The sequence below is a fragment of the Scyliorhinus torazame genome, chromosome 14 (assembly GCF_047496885.1).
Source record: "Scyliorhinus torazame isolate Kashiwa2021f chromosome 14, sScyTor2.1, whole genome shotgun sequence".
NCBI classification, from domain to species: Eukaryota; Metazoa; Chordata; class Chondrichthyes; order Carcharhiniformes; family Scyliorhinidae; genus Scyliorhinus; species Scyliorhinus torazame.
In genome coordinates, this window is record NC_092720.1 from 181,849,896 (window position 1) to 181,869,243 (window position 19,348).

Sequence of the window (19,348 nt, forward strand, 5' to 3'; positions counted from 1 at the left end):
AATCAGAATGACAACATTTGGCGTGTTTAATAGTGGAACCGGAGGAAAGAAATCATGTCAATGTGGCATGAAATATAAAAAGCACCATGGTGGGTGCTTCTATCCCACAGAGGGATGAGATATAAAAGACATCATCCGAGGGCGGGATAATACTTGATCTCTGGGTGGGATGGAACCACCAACTTTTCGGTTTACAGCCGAGCGCGATAACCGATTGCGCCACAGAGACGGCAAATCAACGTGTAACTGCTGATGTACTTGGTCATCAACTGTTTGGAATCTCGCATAGCTGACACTTTATAACTCTCTAATTACAACTTTAGTGAATACACAATTCGGATACCTTAACCTTGGTTCTGTAATAATGTTCCTGCAACAAGGATATATACACTTTATCCCCAGGCTTATAAAAAAACAGTGCAATCGCTATAATATATAATACATAACAATTTCTTGATTCATCGCAAACATATGGTATTTGGACGTTGTCCCGGTGTCTGCATCGGTTTTCTCCGTCTGATCGAGGTCAATCCCTCAGTCGAAAGATGTGAAGGTTCGTTGGATTGGTCATGCTAACGTGTGCCAGATTGACCATCATGTTGCAGCTGTACAGAACTCTGGTACGGCCGCATTTGGAGTATTGCGTACAGTTCTGGTCACCGCATTATAGGAAGGACGTGGAGGCTTTGGAGCGGGTGCAGAGGAGATTTACCAGGATGTTGCCTGGTATGGAGGGAAAATCTTATGAGGAAAGGCTGATGGACTTGAGGTTGTTTTCGTTGGAGAGAAGAAGGTTAAGAGGAGACTTAATAGAGGCATACAAAATGATCAGGGTGTTGGATAGGGTGGACAGTGGGAGCCTTCTCCCGTGGATGGAAATGGTTGGCACGAGGGGACATAGCTTTAAACTGAGGGGTACTAGATATAGGACAGAGGTCAGAGGTAGGTTCTTTACTCAAAGAGAAGTGAGGCCGTGGAATGCCCTACCTGCTACAGTAGTGAACTCGCCAACATTGAGGGCATTTAAAAGTTTATTTGATAAACATATGGATGATAATGGCATAGTGTAGGTTAGATGGCATTTGTTTCGGTGCAACATCGTGGGCCGAAGGGCCTGTACTGCGCTGTATTGTTCTATGTTCTATGACCATCGATTACCATTTTAGCTGGATACGTGTATTCTACGGAGCACCTTGGTTGCATCGTCCCTTGCTGATCTTTTTGAAACCATTTCACCCTGTATCCCTTTCCTCTCATTCCTGAATATTGTCAGTGCTAACAAACTCTCTCTTTTTCCACGATTGAACTTCTCCGCACACAGACCAGTTGCACTTTGGAGAGCCTCTCAGTCGCCGTCTCACACTCTTTGTTCCAATGTGGAAAACCAAAGCCCCTTTCGTCCCACTGTTGCTATTGGGGTGATTGTCTCTCTCTGGAACTTCGAATTAATATTGATTATGTCTTTGGATGTGAACTGACGGTTTAAAATCAGAATGTCAACATTTGGCGTGTTTAATATTGGAACCGGAGGAAATAAATCAAGTCAAATGTGGCATGAAATATAAAAAGCACCATGGTGGGTGATTCGATCCCACAGAGCGATGAGATATAAAAAACACCATCCGAGGGTGGGATAATATTTAATCTCTGGGTGGGATCGAACCACCAAATTTTCAGTTCATAGCCGAGCGCGCTAACCGATTGCGCCACAGAGACGACAAATGCGGTGCTTGCTTGAATAAACATGCCAAATTATGATGGAAACAGTCTCATCTTGTGCACATCGGAACAGCAAATTATTTCTGATGCACCAATCTGGAACAAAAACAGAAAACGCCGGGCAATCTCAGCAGGCCTGACAGCATCTGTGGAGAGAGAACGGAGTCCGTGTTTCAAGCCATGGTGACTGTGTCACAGAACAAAGACTACACCATTATCCGTCGTTCACTCAATAACGTGCCTCCAGGCTTCTACATTCGAGCCATTGTATTTTCTGCTTCCAGGTATTAGCAATGAAACTAATATTAAACTGTATTTTCCGGAGTGCATATCCACTGTCATCCAATTAAGTAACTTTTTCCAATCTATCATACCATCCTACTTTCCTTTCTTAAAATCCAGACTCTTGTCTCAGACTCAGCTACTCACTCTCCAGTTTGATGACAAATTCTATCATATGTTGGCCGCTCACACCCAGGGGGCTCGCACAACTAGATTGCCAATGATTCTGTTCTCATTTCACAGTGCCCAGTCCAGGATGACCGACCGTCCAGTTGGCTCCTCAATGTTTTGGTCCTGAAAACCATCCCGTATACACTCCAGTAATTACTCCAGTACGGTATTGTGTCTAATTTGATTTGCCCAATCTATATGCAGATTACAATCATCCACAATAACAGACGTTCCTTTATCGCATGCATCTCTAATTTCCTTTAACGACCTTCCAAACATCACCACTGCAGTTTGGGGGTCTATATACGATGCTCATTAATTTTCTTTGCTCTTCGTATTTCTCAGCTTTACCCATACAGATTCTACATTGACAGAGCTAATATCCTTCCTCACTGCTGCGTCACTTTCCTGTGCAACCAGCACTGCCACTCCAATACCTGTTCCTTTCTTTTCTAAATACTGAATATCCCTGGTCATTCGGATCCCAACCCTGGTCCCCTGCCTCCATAATCCGGATTAGATCATGCCTGCTTACATCTATTTGCGCGATTAGTTAATCCGCTTTATTGTGAATGTTTCCTTGTGTTAAGGCATAATGCTTTTAAGCTTGTCTTTTTCAAATTATTTGTTTCACTCCCAATATTGTTCGCTGCGTAAATCTGGCCATTAGTTTCACTGCCAAGCAATTTTCTTATTCCCCTTTCTGTCTTTGTTTTTGTCCTTGTTTCTAACATCCACTGACTCCTTGCGTAGGTTTCCATCTCCTGCCATTTTATGTTAAACCCCCACCAAGCACTCGAGAAATGACTCCCTCCAGGACATCTGTCGCGGTCCCTCCCTGGGATAATTGGTCCTGTTTGTACCGGTCCCCACACTCTGAGTACTGCTCCCAATGGGAAATCCCGTTGACAAGTGGCGGGAAGAGAGAATCCCACTGCCAGCGAACAGCGTGCCAAGCGGTTGGTGAACCCGATCATCCAGCCCATTGCCGTGCTTCCTTTTCAGGTGTATCTTTGCTGAGTTGGCTGCATCCAGCAATCAGAGAGAGATGGGCCTGAAGTCCTCATTGTGAGTCCGCTATGCTACTGCTGCTGGCGTCATTGGAGAATTCTCTGGCCATCCGCTGAGGCCGGAATCTCAACGCCCGCTATATTGTCAATGGAATTTCTCATTGAACGCACTCCCACACCGCCAGGACATCTATGGGACGGGGTGCGCTGCCGGCCAGGCCAGACAATGCTTCTGCCAGCAAACTCCCACCCATGTATTTTGCCGAAAATACCCGGGTTGACTGCTGCCTTCTTTCCTTGCTTCTGTGTCACACTCAGCAAAGTCCAGTTTCGTCAGTTTTTGCATCTTGTTTGTAGTTGAAATGAAATGAATTGAAAGTCGCTTCTTGTCACAAGTAGGCTTCAAATGAAGTTACTGTGAAAACCCCCTAGTCGCCACATTCCGGCGCCTGTTCGGGGAGGCTGGTACGGTAATTCAACCCGCGCTGCTGGCCTTGCTCTGCTTTACAAGCCAGCTATTTAGCCCACTGTGCTAAACGAGCCCCTGGTTGCAACCTCATTTGAATTATTGGAAAGGGCGAATAGCCACAAAGGTTTTGGCGACTGAATTACAGGATGTGCTTTCTGCTGGACTGATAATTAGTTTACATTAACGCCACAGGAGTTGACAGTCAGATGTTGTTCACTTTTGATGTAGCGCTATCTGGAAAGAAAAGGATGCGATAACGGTATATCTCATAGAACACATTAGCATTCATAGAGAAAATTCTCAGTCACTGATTTAGATTTTGCAGCACTTGGATGCCAAGCTATATTTGTCTTCGACCTTTCTGTATTTTAAATAAGCTTGACTTGCTTAAAAATGTTCAACGTGTCAGTCAGTCCTCATTTTGGCTTTGCCCCATCAACGTGATAGAAGTGCGAGTTAATGGATTTTGGGAGAGGCACGAAGCAAGATCATATATAACAACCGGTGATATTTTCAGAAACATGGACGTACACAGGAATATTACTGCTATACTCCTGAATTGTTGAAGATAGCAGAACAGGTAGATCAAGGGCCAAGAAGGCATACAATATGTTATCCAATGAGATCTAAAGTCCAGTGCAGGGGAGCGACGTTAGTATTGTTCAATGGATGCACTAGGACACGGCTGTAGTACTGAGCACTACTCTGGTTACATGATCGCAATGGTGCTATCATACTTGAGGGTGTATTGGGGATCTGGAAAAATTGAAGAAAGATCCTAATTCCGGCGTGATTGAATCTGCTTCTGGTAATATCACTGGAACAGAGGAGACTCGAGTGGAAATATAATTGAGTTATTTAGAACATATTGTGGACTCAGCTAAATGGGATTGGAAGTATCAACATTACTGCGCGGAGAGATCAATAATAGGAGCATGAATTTAAGTAATTTGTCGACTGATTAGAACGGATTTTCTGAGCATTTCTTTGCCTTCAGCATGTAGTGGGGGGTTTAGAGTTCATTGTCTGATACGTTGCTAGAGGTAGAAACTCTCATTCCGTTCTCAAATACTTAGAAAAACACTTGAGGAGTGATAACCTGTAGGGATGTGGATTCTCCTTTGAGCGCCTCTCTGTTCAGCATTCCCGATGGGTGGAGAATGGAGAATGAAGGACAAAACGAGTTTGGCACCCTTACTTCAAACATTCAATCCTTGCATCACAGTGGCAGAAGTGTTTACTATCAACTGGAAGCAGCGCCAGATCTTACCAAGATTCCTCAGGGAAACCGTACGTGGTGTCGCGGCATTCTCCTCCTCTCCACCCCTCACTGACAAGGTGGGGCATCCTCCCACCCACCACTGGAATAACGGGACAAAGCACGCAATCGTGAGGTTACTTTTTCACTTACCCTTCCCTCACATTTACTGCCTCAGACAAATGTGTTTAAACCAGCAGCCCATACAAGTGTCAGGGGCTTCAACAAAAGACAAATCCGGCAGATGTCTTCAAACCCCTTGATAGGATTTGAGATGTAAATCTTCCATTCAATTTCACAGAACAGTACATTTCAGCAATCAGAGGTTGCCAGTGTTATTGGTCCGGACAAGCCACTTCGGGGCTTTATTTGCGGCTTGAATTATTCAGTCCTTCGGATTCTCTTTTCCCTCTGGCTGCAGGTTTCACGGCTGTGGGGTGGCATCAATGGGAACTCTTAATGGCAATTGGCAGGAGGAGAGACTCGCATCAGCAGCGATCCGTGGGCCGCAGAGAAGCACACGGCTGGGGGACTGGAGGATCCTGCCTTATTTGTCTTCCCTTTGACACTGCAATTACCTTGCATTGATGGTAATTACAATGTATATAGACAATGTTACTGCGATTGACATCGAAAATAACTCAGTATGACTGCTTAGAAAAATAGGAAGTTGAAGGGAGTGGAAGCTTTTGTGGTTAATAAACTGTGTCCTGGGTGGCGTTCGTGAGCGGAGCGGTCACAGTAAAAATGCTCCCGCAGGTCCAAGAAGTCGGGGCTTTTTCAGGGGGTCCCCGTGGAAAACAAAATTAAAGATCCGCGAAATCTGGAGATGGGGAACTGGGCCCTCGGGAGTGGCGGCGGCAACCCCCCCTCGGGAGCGGCGGCGGCAACGCCCCCCCCCCCCCCCCCGGCGCCACAGGTATGGCAGCAGAGCGCAGGGCAGGACAATTGGCGGCCCGGATCGAAGCGTGGGCCCGGAGAAGCGGGGGCCGAACCTGCAGGGAAGATGGAACGGAGGAGCGACCGACGACCCCCCGCCCTCCCCCAGCAGGAGAGAGCAGGGTGGACGAGCGGCGGGCCGGACCAAGCAGCGGGGACAGCAGGGGGGACCGAAGGGGGGACCGACCGCCCCCCCCCCGCGCGACCACCACGAGGCAGGAACAAAGAGGGACTCCCCACCAGAAGCCTCTCTCCCTCTCGCTCGACCTTGGGTGTGTGAGGGAAAAGGAAGGAAAAGAGAACTTTTGCAAAAACAAAACTCTGAAATGAAAACTCTTAAAGAGAGGGGCGGGGGGGGGGAATCTTTTTGCACTTTTTTCTCTCACCCAAAACAAGTTTACCTGAGAAGAATTTTATAAAAGAGGAAAAATAAAGTGGTAAATGAGAGAAGGGAGGGAAGAAGAAAAAGGGAAGAAACAAAAAAAAGGGGGGGAAAGGGAGAAAAAAGGCAGGGAAAAGAAAAGAAAGGGAAGGGGGGGAAAGAAAAATGCCACAAGGGAGCCAAAGCAGGTGGAACAGGGGGCACCAAAGGCAGACGGGGCAATGGGCGAGCCAGTTCAGACGAGCTAATCAGCGCACAAAGCGGCAGAACGGAAGTATCGCCGCATCAAAAACAGCTGGGCAGACAGGTGCATTCTCCCCCGGGACCAGGGGGGGAGCTGGAATTGGAAGTCAGCATTTGCCGATGCACTGAGGGAACATCAGCAGGTAAACAAGGCAGAGGCTAGGGCAGACATAGAGGCCGCAGTGCAGGCAATAATGGCCAAGGCCCTGACGGAGGTGCAGCATGCCCTGGACAGAGCAGAGGAGAAATAGGACGCCCAAGGGGAGAAACCGAAGCCCAAGAGGCGACCATTAAGGAGCTGGAGAAAGCAGCGACTGACAGGAGCGACCGGATCACGGCCTGGAGAGGCAGGTGGCGAGACTGGGCACAACACAGGGGAGCCTGAAGGGCAGAGTGGACGACCAGGAAAACCACCCGAGAAGGAAAGATGTCAGGATAGTGGGCCTACCAGAGGGGATCGAGGGTAGAAACCCTGCGACATACGTGGCCGAGATGCTGGGCAACTTAGTGGGGAGGAAAACCTTTCCCAATCCACCAGAAATGGACAGAGCACACCGGTCGCTGCGCCCGAAGCCCAAGGCAGGGGACCACCCGAGAGCAGTTGTAGCTAAACTGCACCGGTGCTAAGATATGGAAACAATCCTGCGCTGGGCCAGGAAAAACAGAACCTGAAAATGGGAAGGACACGCCATCAGAATTTATGAGGTAATTGGGGCAGACCTAGCCAGGAGTCGGGCAGAGTTCAATAGAGCGAAAGTAGCTCTTCACAAGAGCAACATGCGTTTTGGTATGCTGTACCCAGCGAAACTCTGGGTCACATACTAAGAAAGAGAATACTTCTTTACAGCCCCCGCCGAAGCAAACAAGTTTGTTGAGGAACACAGTCTGGAAAACCACCAGCGAGGGGAGAAATCAGGTGCTCCTGGCAAGCAGCAACAACACGCCGATGGGGAGGGGGGGGGGTGGAGGAGGGAGGCAACGTCAGCCCTCCCGCTCACGTCATGGTGAGCGCACCCTGAACAAAGAGCAAACCACAGCCGATGGACTGCTTCAGGTGGGAGGCCAGGCCCCAGCACGAGGGGGCAGAAGGGAGAGCAAGCAAGAGGAGTGCAGGGTAGGACAGGGGGAGAGCAGGCAGAAAACCGCAGAGGTCGGGCAGGGTAGAAGCGAGAGAGTAACCCCCGAGAGGGGGGCCACCGTACTAGCAGGAAAGCTAGCGTTGGGGGCATGCAACAAAGCAGGGCCGCAGCGCACCCCCAACAGGGGGGAAAGCACCAGGCAGGGGGTGGGTGTGACCACACAACAGAGACGTGCGAGCAAACGGGGATAGGAACAGGGGAAAGCGGGACAAAGGAGGGGTATACGGGAGAGGGGGGAAAGGGAGAGACCAGGGGGGAGGAGGGGCACAGGGATGAAGAGCCCGGGGAGGATGGGCACAGGGAAGGAGGGACAATCAAGGCTAGAAAAGGAATAGGGCTACAAAGTGCCACAACAAAGGGCTCGAAAAAAGGAATCACTGCAAGCACCCACACAGTACGGTCTCAGGCAAAGGGAGACGCGAGAGTGCATGGACTATCCGTGTGGCGGACGCACAGTGGGCGGCCATGTTTTGTCCTGCCGGGACAATGAGAAACCCCGGAGTGCAGGGTACCAATCACATGGAGAGAGCAGTGACAGCGGCCACCCTGGCGGCCACCTAACAAAGGGAAACCGCGGAGGGCAGGGGCCCGTCCACCAGGTAAGTATGATTAATCCCAGAGGAGCGAGGGGGCAGAAGCCCCCCACCAGGATAGTCACCTGGAACGGAAAGGGACTCAACGGCCCAATGAAGAGATCCAGAGTCCTCACCCACCTAAGAAATATGACAGCTGACGTAGTCTTCCTCCAAGAGACACACCTGAGAGAGCAGGACCGACTGCGGGTAAGAAAGGGCTGGGCTGGACAAACCTATCATTCCTGCTATGGGACAAGGGCCAGGGGGTTGGCGATATTGATTGGCAAGAGGACGATGTTTAGGACGACAAAGACGGTTATGGACCCGGGGAGGGTACGGTACGTCATGGTCAGTTGGCTCTGGAGGAAACACCGGTAGTACGAGTTAACGTGTACACACCCAACTGGGACGACACGAGCTTCATCAAGAAGACCATGGCAGAAATACCTGACTTAGCAATGCATATGGGGTGGAGGGGGGGGGCGGTGGGGTGGGGGGGGGGTGGTGGGCTTCAACTGTGTCCAGGATCCAAAGACAGGCAGGTCAAACCCCAAAACGGGGAAAACCTCAAGCATGGCAAGGGAACTCAGTCACTTTATGGAGCAGGTGGAAGCGGTGGACCCCTGGAGATTCGCACACCGGGGGAGAAGGAATTCTCCTTATTCTCCCCAGTACACAATGTATATACCAGAATTGACTTCTTTGTGGTGGGAAAAACGGTGCTTCTGGGGATAGACAAAGTGGAATACTCCGCAATTGTGATGTCAGACCACGCTCCACAAACATGGACATGCGGCTGGAGATGGGCAGGGCCCAACGCCCCACATGGAGGTTGGACGGTGCCCTACCAGCTGACAAGGCCTTCAACGAAAGTATATCGTGGGCCATAGCAGATTACACAGAAAACAACCAGAATGGGGAGGTCTCACACTCCACGTTCTGGGAAGCGCTAAAGGCCGTAATAAGAAGGGAAATCATTGCTTTCAAAGTGCGAAGAGATAGAGAGGAAAGGCCGGCTGGGCAGCAGCTGGTCGACTCCATACTGGTGATAGACCGTAAATACTCTGAGGCACCGATCGTGGAGCTCCCGGCGGAGAGGAAAGAGCTACAAAGGAACTTTGACCTGCTCTCCACCAGGAAAGCAGTGCACCAACTCCGCCAGGCACGTGGGACCCTATACGAACACGGAGACAAAGCCAGCTGCCTGTTGGCACACCAGCTGAGAAAGCAGGCAGCCGCCAAAGAAATTGCACAAATCAGGGATACCAGAGGCACGTTAGAAACTGAACCAGAAAAGATCAACAAAACCTTCAAGGCCTTCTACCAAGGGCTGTACACCTCAAAGTCCCCAATGGGGGAATCCGGGATGAAACGGTTCCTTGATGGACTGGACATTCCAGTCGTGGGGGAGGGCAGAAAACGGGACTTGGAAGCACCACTAGCACTGGGAGAGATCATGGACAACATTAGCTCCATGCAGGCGGGTAAGGCGCCAGGACTAGACGGGTTCCTGGCAGACTTCTACAAAAAATGTGCGACATCACTGGCCGCACACCTGCGGGAGATTTTCACAGACTCACTAGCTAGGGGCACACTGCCACCCACGCAAGCACAGGCCTCAATCTCGCTGATACCTTAGAAACACAAAGACCCAACGGAATGTGGGTCATATAGACCCTTCTCACTGTTGAATGCAGATGCCAAAATACTGGCCAAAATCCTAGCCAAAAGGCTAGAAGACTGTGTACCTGAGGTGGTCGCAGAGGACCAGACGGTTGTCAAAGGTAGACAGCTTACCTCGAACATCAGGCGCCTGCTGAGCGTGATAATGACACTCTCCGGGAGAGAACACCAGAGGTGATTGTCTCCCCAGATGCAGAAAAGCCCTTCGACAGAGTCGAATGGAAATAGCGCATCGAGGTACTGGAACAGTTTGGGCTTGGAACAGGGTTCACCTCCTGGATAAAGCTCCTATACAACGTTCCCATGGCGAGCATATGGACCAACAATGCCAACTCCCGATGCTTCCAGCTGCACAGGGGCACCAGACAAGGATGCCCACTGTCCCCGCTGCTGTTCGCTATAGCCATCGAACCACTAGCAATCGCGCTCAGAGCATCAAAAAGCTGGAGCGGGATCCGAAGAGGAAGCACAGGGCACAGAGTCTCACTCCATGCAGATGACCTGCTCCTCTGCATTTCGGACCCACAGAGCAGCATGGACGGAATCATCGCGCTCCTGAAAGAGTTTGGCGTCTTCTTGGGCTACAAACACAACATGAGCAAAAGCGAGATCTTCCCAGTACACCCAGAAGTAGTGGGGTTGGGGGAGGGGGGGGGGCAGCACTAACAGGACTGCCGTTTAAACAAGCCCGACACAAATTCCGCTAACTGGGGGTCCAAATACCCTATGACAGGAAAGAGATCTACAAATGGAACCACACCAGTCTGACGGAGGAAGTAACAAAGGACCTGCAAAGATGGAACACATTCCCACTCTCACTCACGGGGAGAGTCCAGATGATCAAAATAAACGTACTGCCCAGGTACCTCTTCCTACTTAGATCCATTCCGATCTACATCCGAATGCCTTTTTCAAAGCGCTGGGCAAACTAATCATGGCGTTTGAATGGGGGGGGGGGGGGTGGAAGAATGGTAGGATCCCAAAGAACGTCCTACAAAACTCAAAATCCAGGGGTGAGGGGGGGGGGGCTTGCCCTCCAAAACCTACAATTCTACCACTGGGCGGCGTTGGCCGAGCGAATAAGGGGATGGATCAAGGAACCAGAAGCCGAGTGGGTGCGCACTGTAGAGGCTTCCTGCATGGGGACCTCCCTCCGTGCCCTCACCACGGAAGCTCTCCCATCGCACCCAATAAACCCTCCAGCAGCCCGGTGGTGATAGCCACCCTCCAATCCTGGAACCAACTACGGCAGCAATTTGGCCTGCCCAAAATGTCGGACAAAGCTCCCATCTGCAACAACCATCAGTTCACACCAGCACTGACCGACGCCACCTTCAAAAGCTGTGGGCACCTCGGAGTGACACTGACAGTCATTGACCTATACACGGACGGCAGGATCGCAACATTGGATGAACTGATAGAGAAATTCCAGCCACGAGGTGGAACGAGCTAAGGTATTTAAAGCTCAAAAACCTCCTACAAAAGGAGACAAGGACGTACCCACAACCGCCATGACAGACACTACTGGAAGAACTACTGGACGCACGCATACGAGACAAAGGAAACTGTAGTGACATGTATGACCGACTGGTAGAGAGGGCCGACACCGTACTGGACGCAACAAGAAAGAAATGGGAGAACCTGGGGATTGAGATAGGGTGTGGACTCTGGAGCGAAGCACTGCATAGGGCCAACTCCACCTCCATGTGTGCAAGGCTCAGCCTGACGGAACTAAATGTAATACATTGAGCCCACTTAACAAGAACCCGTATGAGTAGGTTCTTCCCAGAGGTGGAGGATAGATGTGAACGGTGCCAAGGAGGCCCGGCCAACCACGCCCACATGTTCTGGTCTTGCCCCAGATTTGCAGGGTACTGGACAGCCTTCTTCGAGGCAATGTCCAAAGTGGTGGGGATGAGGGTGGAGCCATGCCCGAAAGTGACGGCCTTCGGGGTTTTGGACCAGCCAGATCTATTCCTGGGGAGGAGGGTGGACGCCCTTGCCTTTGCCCACCTGATCGTCCACCGTAGAATGCTGTTTGGCTGGCAGTCAGCAGCACCACCCAAAGGTGCAGACTGGTCGTCCGGCCGCTTGGAATCTCTCCAAATGGAGAAAATCAAATTCGTCATTCGAGGGTCAGATGACAGCTTCCAGAATGTGGGAGCCATTCACGCAATTGTTCCGGGACCTGTTTGTGACCAACGAACAAGGGGAAGAATAGCCAGGTAGCCATGAACCAGGGGAAAGTAGCCAAAGCATGAAAGGGAGAGATAGACTGGGAGGGAGGGAAGGGGTGGGGGTGGGGGGGGGGGGGGTGGATAGCCAAACCTAAGAGGAAAGAAAGGCAAACCACAGGAGGGGGAGGGCAAAGAGACAGGGAACAAGAGAGGAGAACAAGAGAGGTGGGGGAGCAGGGAAATGAGAGCCAGAAGGAAGGCACGGGATACAATAACCAACATGGCATCGCCAGGAGCAGGGAACGAGGAGAATAAAGACGAAAGATGGGAGGAACAGCTGAAGCAGAGGTGAGCGCGAGATGGCAGCGACATCCGTCCGGGAGAAGCAAGCGACAACAACACCAAACCCATTCGAATATTGCCCACTATAATTGTTTTTCCGGCACTCGAATGTTTATTTACCTCCCCAGTCTCCACCGCACCCCTACCTCCCTCCCCCCCCACCCCCGCAAACAGTGGCCTACTTATGTGTTGTAAATAATTTTGCCAGGTGTACAGAGTTGTGCTGTTGAGCTGGTGCACAATACCCTACCAGTTATTCTATTTTATTTTTTATTGTATTCTTTTTTTACTATTTACTATATTCTTTTCTTTGGTATGTTTCGGTGTGCCCTTCTCTTCTATATATGTGTGTACATATGTATATATATATGTTTCTTGTCCTGTGTATAACAGTAAATATACTTTGTTCAAAAACTCAATAAAAAACATTTATTAAAAAAAGAAAAAGAGGAAGTTAATCTACTTAGGTGGGGCCTAAGTCCAATCTCTGTTACTGTACTAAGTGGAACACTAAGAAAAGTTCAGCAGCATTTTGCTTTTGATGCTGCCTATTCAATTGAACCTAGGACATATAAGGAGGCACGGGCCACTCGGCCCCCCTCGCCTTCCCCTGCATTCAATTTGATTTTGGCTAACCTTCTGCATCAATGTTCTTTTCTTGCACAATCCCTATACCCCTTGGTACATTTTATATCTAGAATTCGTTGTCTGTCTTTAATACAATCCACGACAGTACCTCCAATGCACTTGCTCTTAGTGAAGAACGTCCTCCCTATTGAGTCCTACATGGCCTCCCACTGATTATGAGACTGTTCCTCTGGTGCCGACCACCAGCCGTCAGAAATATCCTTCATGTATCTACCTTGTCGAGCACGGTGAGAATGTTTCTGCAAATCTAAATCGCATTTTGCTCTTCTAAACTCTCGAGATTTTTGGCATATTGTCCTCAAATCCTCCAGATTGACCAATCCCACTGTCTCTGGAATCATTCTGGCGAACCTCCGTTACATTCTTCTATGGCATGTTGATCCTTCGGTAAGGAGAATTAATGTTGTAAGTACTAAATGTGGACACATTGGTGATTGTCTTCCAACATAACTTACATTGTGGAAAGGTGCCTGTTGACAGGAACTTAGCCAATGCAACGTCAATATTTAAGAATGGAGGAAGGGGAGTAATGGAGAACTGGGGTCCTGTTAGGTTGACTTCAGTAGTTGCGAAGCACGTGAGGACATTTTATGAATGATTTGGTAACTGCCTACCTTAAAGGGGAATCACGTTTGACAAACTAGTTAGATTTGTTTTGGGGAGAGGAGTGCTATTGTATTTTAGATAAAGGAGAATCGGTGGCTGTGGTGCAATTGGATTTGCAGAACGCTTTTGATGTAGTCCCATACAGGAGCCAGTAAATACAAATGGACCATATCGAATTGTACTATTATGGATTTGGAAGAGGTAAACAGGCAGAAAGCAGAGTTTAAAAATACATTTATCTTTCACAGAATGGAAGACTGTTCCTAGTGGGGTTACGACCAGGATCAGTGCTCGGTCCACAACTGTTCACAATGTACACAAATTATTAGGATTAGGGGACGAATTGTATTTCTTCCACCTTTCCTGAGGACAGCAAACTTCGTGGATGCAAGGAAGCTTCAGGACACCATAGGCGGTCGAAGTAAATGGGCGAGAAAATGCCACGAAATGATATCCCGATTACTACCATGTTTGGTAGAATAATCAAAGTGGTGGGAAATGATTGGAATTCTGAGAGATTCTGCAAATTGTCATTTAGAGAAGGCCAGATTGATCATGGGCAGTCGGAGAAATTTCACAACAAACATTGTGCCGAGGAAATGGAGTAGACCTTTTAGCCTCCTGCATTACTAATGCGACTGAAAAATTGAGGGGATAATAAAAAATGTAGAACATTCGATGCCATCCAACTTGTTTGTAGCTCCGCTTTTGACAAATATCCGAGGGTACACTAATCACGGTATCACGCACGGTCGCATAGTGGTTGGCAGAGTTGCTTCACAGCTCCAGGGACCCAGGTTCAATTCCCGGCTTGGGTCCCTGGCTGTGCGGTGTCTCCAGGTTCTCCCCGTGTTTGCGCAGGTTTCCTCCGGGTCCTCCGGTTTCCTCCTACAGTCCAAAGATGTGCTGGTTAGGTGGATTGGCGATGCTAAATTGCCCTTCGTGTCGAAAAACAGTTAGATGGGGTTAAGGGGATAGGGTGGAGGTGTGGGGATAGGGTGGAGGTATGGGCTTTGGTAGGGTGCATTTTCCAAGGGCCAGTGCAGAATCGATGGGCCGAATGGCCTCTTCTGCAGTATAAATTCTATGATTCTATGTATAACAGCATCTGGGATTCGAGGGAAAGTTGTAAGTTGGATTTTTAAGGCTCACATGCCGAAAACAAGGATGGATATTCTTTTTGTAGGAATTATGTTAAATCATTCAAAGGAAGTGTGCGTGGTTGGTTCGTCCAGCATTTGTTGCCCATCGCTAATTTCTCCTGAGAAGCTGGTGGCGAGACCCGTTCTTGAACCGGTGAACTCCACAGGTGTAAGTACAACCACAACGCTGTTAGGGAGAGAGTTGCAAGATGTTCACTCATCAACAGTGAAGCATCAGCGAAATATTTCCATGTCAGGATGGTGAGTGGCTGGAACGGGAACCAGCAGCCGGTGGTGTTACCATGCACCTGCCTTTGTCCATGTATATGGTAGTAGTTCAGTGTTTGGAGCCTTGTTGATTTTGCGCAGTTCATCTTGCAGATGGCACACTGCTGCTACTGTGCCTCAGTGGAGGGAGTGAATGTTTGTGGAAGAGGTGTCAATTAAGCGGGCTGCTTTGCCCTGGTTGCTGTCGATATTCCACAGTATTGGAGCTGTAATCACCTCGGAAATGTTTTCAATCATACTCCTGAGTTGTACCTTGCAATGTGTAGGCAGGTCTTTTAGAGTCAGGAGGTGAATTACTTGTGGCAGTATTAATAAACGTTGACTTTCTATTGCAGCCACATTATTGGCTGGTACATTTAAGTGCCTGCTTGTAGAATCATAGAATTTACAGTGTCGATGGAGGCCATTCGTCTCATCGAGTCTGTACCGGTCCTTGGAAAACGCACCCTACCCAAGCCCACACCTCCACCCTATCACTGTAACTCAGTAGCCCCACCCAAACGTTTTGGACACCCAAACATTTTGGACACTAAGGGCTATTTAGTTTGACCAATCCACCTAACCTGCGCATCTTCGGACTATGGGAGGAAACCGGAGCACCTGGAGGAAACCCACGCAGACACAGGGAGAACGTCGAATGAACACCCCTAAAATACTGACAGTAGGGACTCTGCTATGTGAATGAAATGTGAAGGGCAAATGGTTAGATTCTCACTTGTTGGAGGTGGTAATTGCAGTTCTGTTGCATGAAGGTTCCCTGCCCCTCTGCCGAAGTCTGGATATTGTTCACGACTTGCTGCATTTTGACACGGACTGCTTCAGTATTTCAGAAGCAACGAATGGTTCCATCATTAGCGGACATTACCAATGCTGACACTGAGATGGAAAGAAGGTAATTAAGAAAGGAGGTACTGAGCTTCGCGCACGAGCAGTAGGGGAGGCCACATCCAGAGGGAGGCAAAGACAATGGAATCCTTAAACGAGAATTTGAAACAGAGTGGGGATTCGGTGCAGAGCGGGAAGAGATGCGTTTTGGGTTTTTTCCTTGCTTTGTAACTTCGAAACCACCAGAGAGGGGTCGTAGGATGAAAAGCTAGAACCCGAGGCCACAGCCTCAGACTGAAAGGGCTATCCTTTAAGACGGAGATGAGGAGGACTTTCTTCAGCCAGAGGGTGGTGAACCTGTGGAACTCTTGGCAGTAGAAGTCTGTGGAGATCAAATCTCTGAGTTTCTTTAAGACAGAGATAGACAGTTATTGATTAATAAGCGGATCAGGGGCTATGGGGAGAAGGCAGGCTAATGGGGATGATAAACATATTAGCCATGATTGAATGGCGGAGTAGGATGGCGGAGTTCACTTGACGTGCCGAATGGCCTAACATCTGATCCTATGTTTTATGGCGTTATAAATGAAGCAGCTGATGATGGTTGTATCGGCCATTCACCTGGGGGAATCCTGCAGTGATCTCCTGAGATGATTGACTCGCAACAACTAGAGCCAACGTCCTTTGCACTCTGTATGACTCCAAACAACGAATACTTACCCCTCATGCTATCCATAGTCGCCAATTTTGCTATGGCTCTTTGCTGCCACATTCGGTCAAATGCGACCTTGGAGTTAAGGGCAGACACTGACACATTTCCTTGTGAATTCAACCGTTTTGTCCATGTGTGAACGAGGGCTATAATGAGTTCAGGAACTGAGTGGCACTCCCGGGGTCCACACATTACACATCCATTGAATAGAACACATGTGCGTCCAATATTACGTTTAATAGACGTCAATTAGACCAACAATGTTCACAACGACAATATTATTTCCATACGTTTTTGGATGCACATTATGAAAGTCGCCACTATCAATGTGTACAAATTGTTCACAATATTTTTCTTGTCATTGTTTCTATCATGATCTACCGATGTTCTTGTACTGACACAAGATAAGATTCTTGAAGGTTTTCTTGAAGGTGGGATTACACAATGCGTAGCAGGCTGGATTGACGGTACTGTTGATGTAAACGAGCCAGTATCCAATAGTCCAGGCTGTGTAGGGGACACATGTTGAACAAATGGTGCTAATGAGTACCATGACAAAGTATGGGCTCAAGGTGAGGATAAAGGCGAGGAGAATAGCCAAGATGGTTCGGGTAACCTTCTCCCCTCGGGATATAGCACCCTTCATTTTCATCACTGTGGCTGCTTGGATCTCTCTAGCATTCCCATTCTTGTCATTGATGTCTGATGCTATTTTTGCCGTACCGGCACAGTGGTCGATTTTCTGGCATTTGTCAACTATCTTTAGGATAGAGAGTTCGAATTTGTTCGTCCTGAAACGGCTTTCATCATTAGAAACACTTATTATTCTCCCTTGTATTGTCCCTCTCTCCGTCTGGTTCAATTGGACCATATTTCCGGAGGTTGATTTATTGGGGAGATCCTTATCAGCTGCTTGGCCGCAAGTACTAATTGTCATTTCCCCAGTTATTTTGTCATTTTGCTTTTTGACCTGTGCCAACCCATTGGTACCATTTGGTATGTTGTACTTATTCTGTTTCATTATTTTGCTCGGCCCGAGACTGTGAGCAACTGTCAGCTTACTTGATTCAGTCTCCTTTATATCCTCCTTCAAACGACTCCTGCTGGCCCGAGATATTTGCACATACAAAATCACCATGATAATAACAGGAAGATAGAAGGCAGCAATAGCAGTGACAAAAATGACAGCTGGATTTGAGAGGAACTGCACATAACATTCGCCGTCACCAACAGTTCGCTTTCCGACGATGAACTGCCAGAAGAGAATGGCAGGTACCCAAAGGAAAAATGCCAGCACCCAAGCGGCTGCGATCATCATCCCTGCCACTTTCGTTGTTCTTTTCACGGGATAGCTGAGGGGCTTTGTCACACAGAAGTAGCGGTCAAAGCTGATAATCAGCAGGTTCAGGCCAGAAGCACTACTGGCAACATAATCTACAGCAAGCCAGAAATCGCATAACACGGTGCCTATCGGCCAGTAGCCAGTAACAGTGTAAATAGTATACAGATTCATAGAGAACAAACCAATAATTAAATCAGCACAGGCCAAGCTGAAAATAAAGTAGTTGTTAATAGTTTGCAATTGTCTGTTTAGTTTGATAGAAGCAATGACTAGAATGTTTCCAATAATTGTCATCAGGCTTAAAGCTCCTGTCACAATTACAACGAAGACGACTTCGACCGTGGTATAAGGATACCCTCCTTCGGTGTCAAACCCGCCTGTAAGATTGTTGAGAGATTCATTTACCTCTGTTGAGTTTGCCATCACTCCCTTCTGGTGTTCAGTTATCACTGGCACGACCTAAATGTAGAACATTAAATAAGATTTCAAATGAATTGAAGTTAAAACACTACTGGTAACTCATTGAAGTTCTATCAGCAAGGACATAAAACACTACCGACTTCTTTTTGAGAATGACTCGGTTTTAATTCGAAAACACCCCATAGGCCACATACTATACAAATTATTATGAATTAATTGTTAATTACTTGTGTCGAACTCAAAGCAGATGCGAATGAGCGGTATTACAAACATATCTCGCAGGCTTTTAGGCACAACAATCCAATACTTCCCGGTGAAACATCTTTTTGCTTCGAAATACTAACCTGTTAAGGGAAGAATACTTTCACTCCTCTGAATTATTTGAGTTCATGTAGCCAGATCACAAACTTATCTTATGCTGAAAATCCATATCACCGAGAGACGTGATGAAAGAAGAAGGGATGCTCCAGTGTTATTCTTCCCTCACAGAAAGAACAACGTAAAAGGCTAATTAATAATCTAGCTGTTCAATCATATAATTTACAGGACAGCAGGAGGCCATTCGGCCAATCAAGTCTGCACCGGCCCTTGGGAAGAGCACCTAACTCAAGCCCACATGTCCACCCTGTCCATGTAACCCAGTAACCCATCGCATTAAGTCCAAAATAACCTTTCGTGATGAGTGACCATAATGTGGTCGAATATTACAATGTATTTGAAAGTGCGCAAGTTCATTCTGAATCGAGGGTGTTAAAATTACATGAAGGAAGTTATGAATGCATGAGGGACAAAATTGGTGAGGTCGATTGGAAAAAGGCGTTATAAGTCATGACAGTTCACAGGCAATGATACTTCTTCAAAAAATTATAACGTAGCTGTCCACACCTATATATTCCTTCAAGGTGGAAAACCAAAAGTAAAGTCAACCATTGATGGATGATGAAGGGTGTTAAGAATGAAGGCCATTAACTGATGA

At 48.1% G+C, this 19,348-nt stretch overlaps 1 protein-coding gene and 1 non-coding gene across 2 annotated transcripts; both read right to left on the minus strand.

Annotated features, from left to right (window-relative positions):
• Positions 1–1,642: 1,642 nt before the first annotated feature.
• Positions 1,643–1,716, minus strand: trnah-aug (transfer RNA histidin (anticodon AUG)). Its single transcript has one exon. It is a non-coding gene; the product is annotated as a tRNA-His (tRNA).
• A 15,264-nt stretch (positions 1,717–16,980) lies between these two features.
• On the minus strand, positions 16,981–18,375 carry LOC140389087 (muscarinic acetylcholine receptor M2-like). The gene has a single exon (XM_072473245.1). It carries the CDS (start codon positions 18,373–18,375, stop codon positions 16,981–16,983), a length of 1,395 nt encoding a protein of 464 aa, XP_072329346.1.
• Between the last annotated feature and the right edge of the window lie 973 nt (positions 18,376–19,348).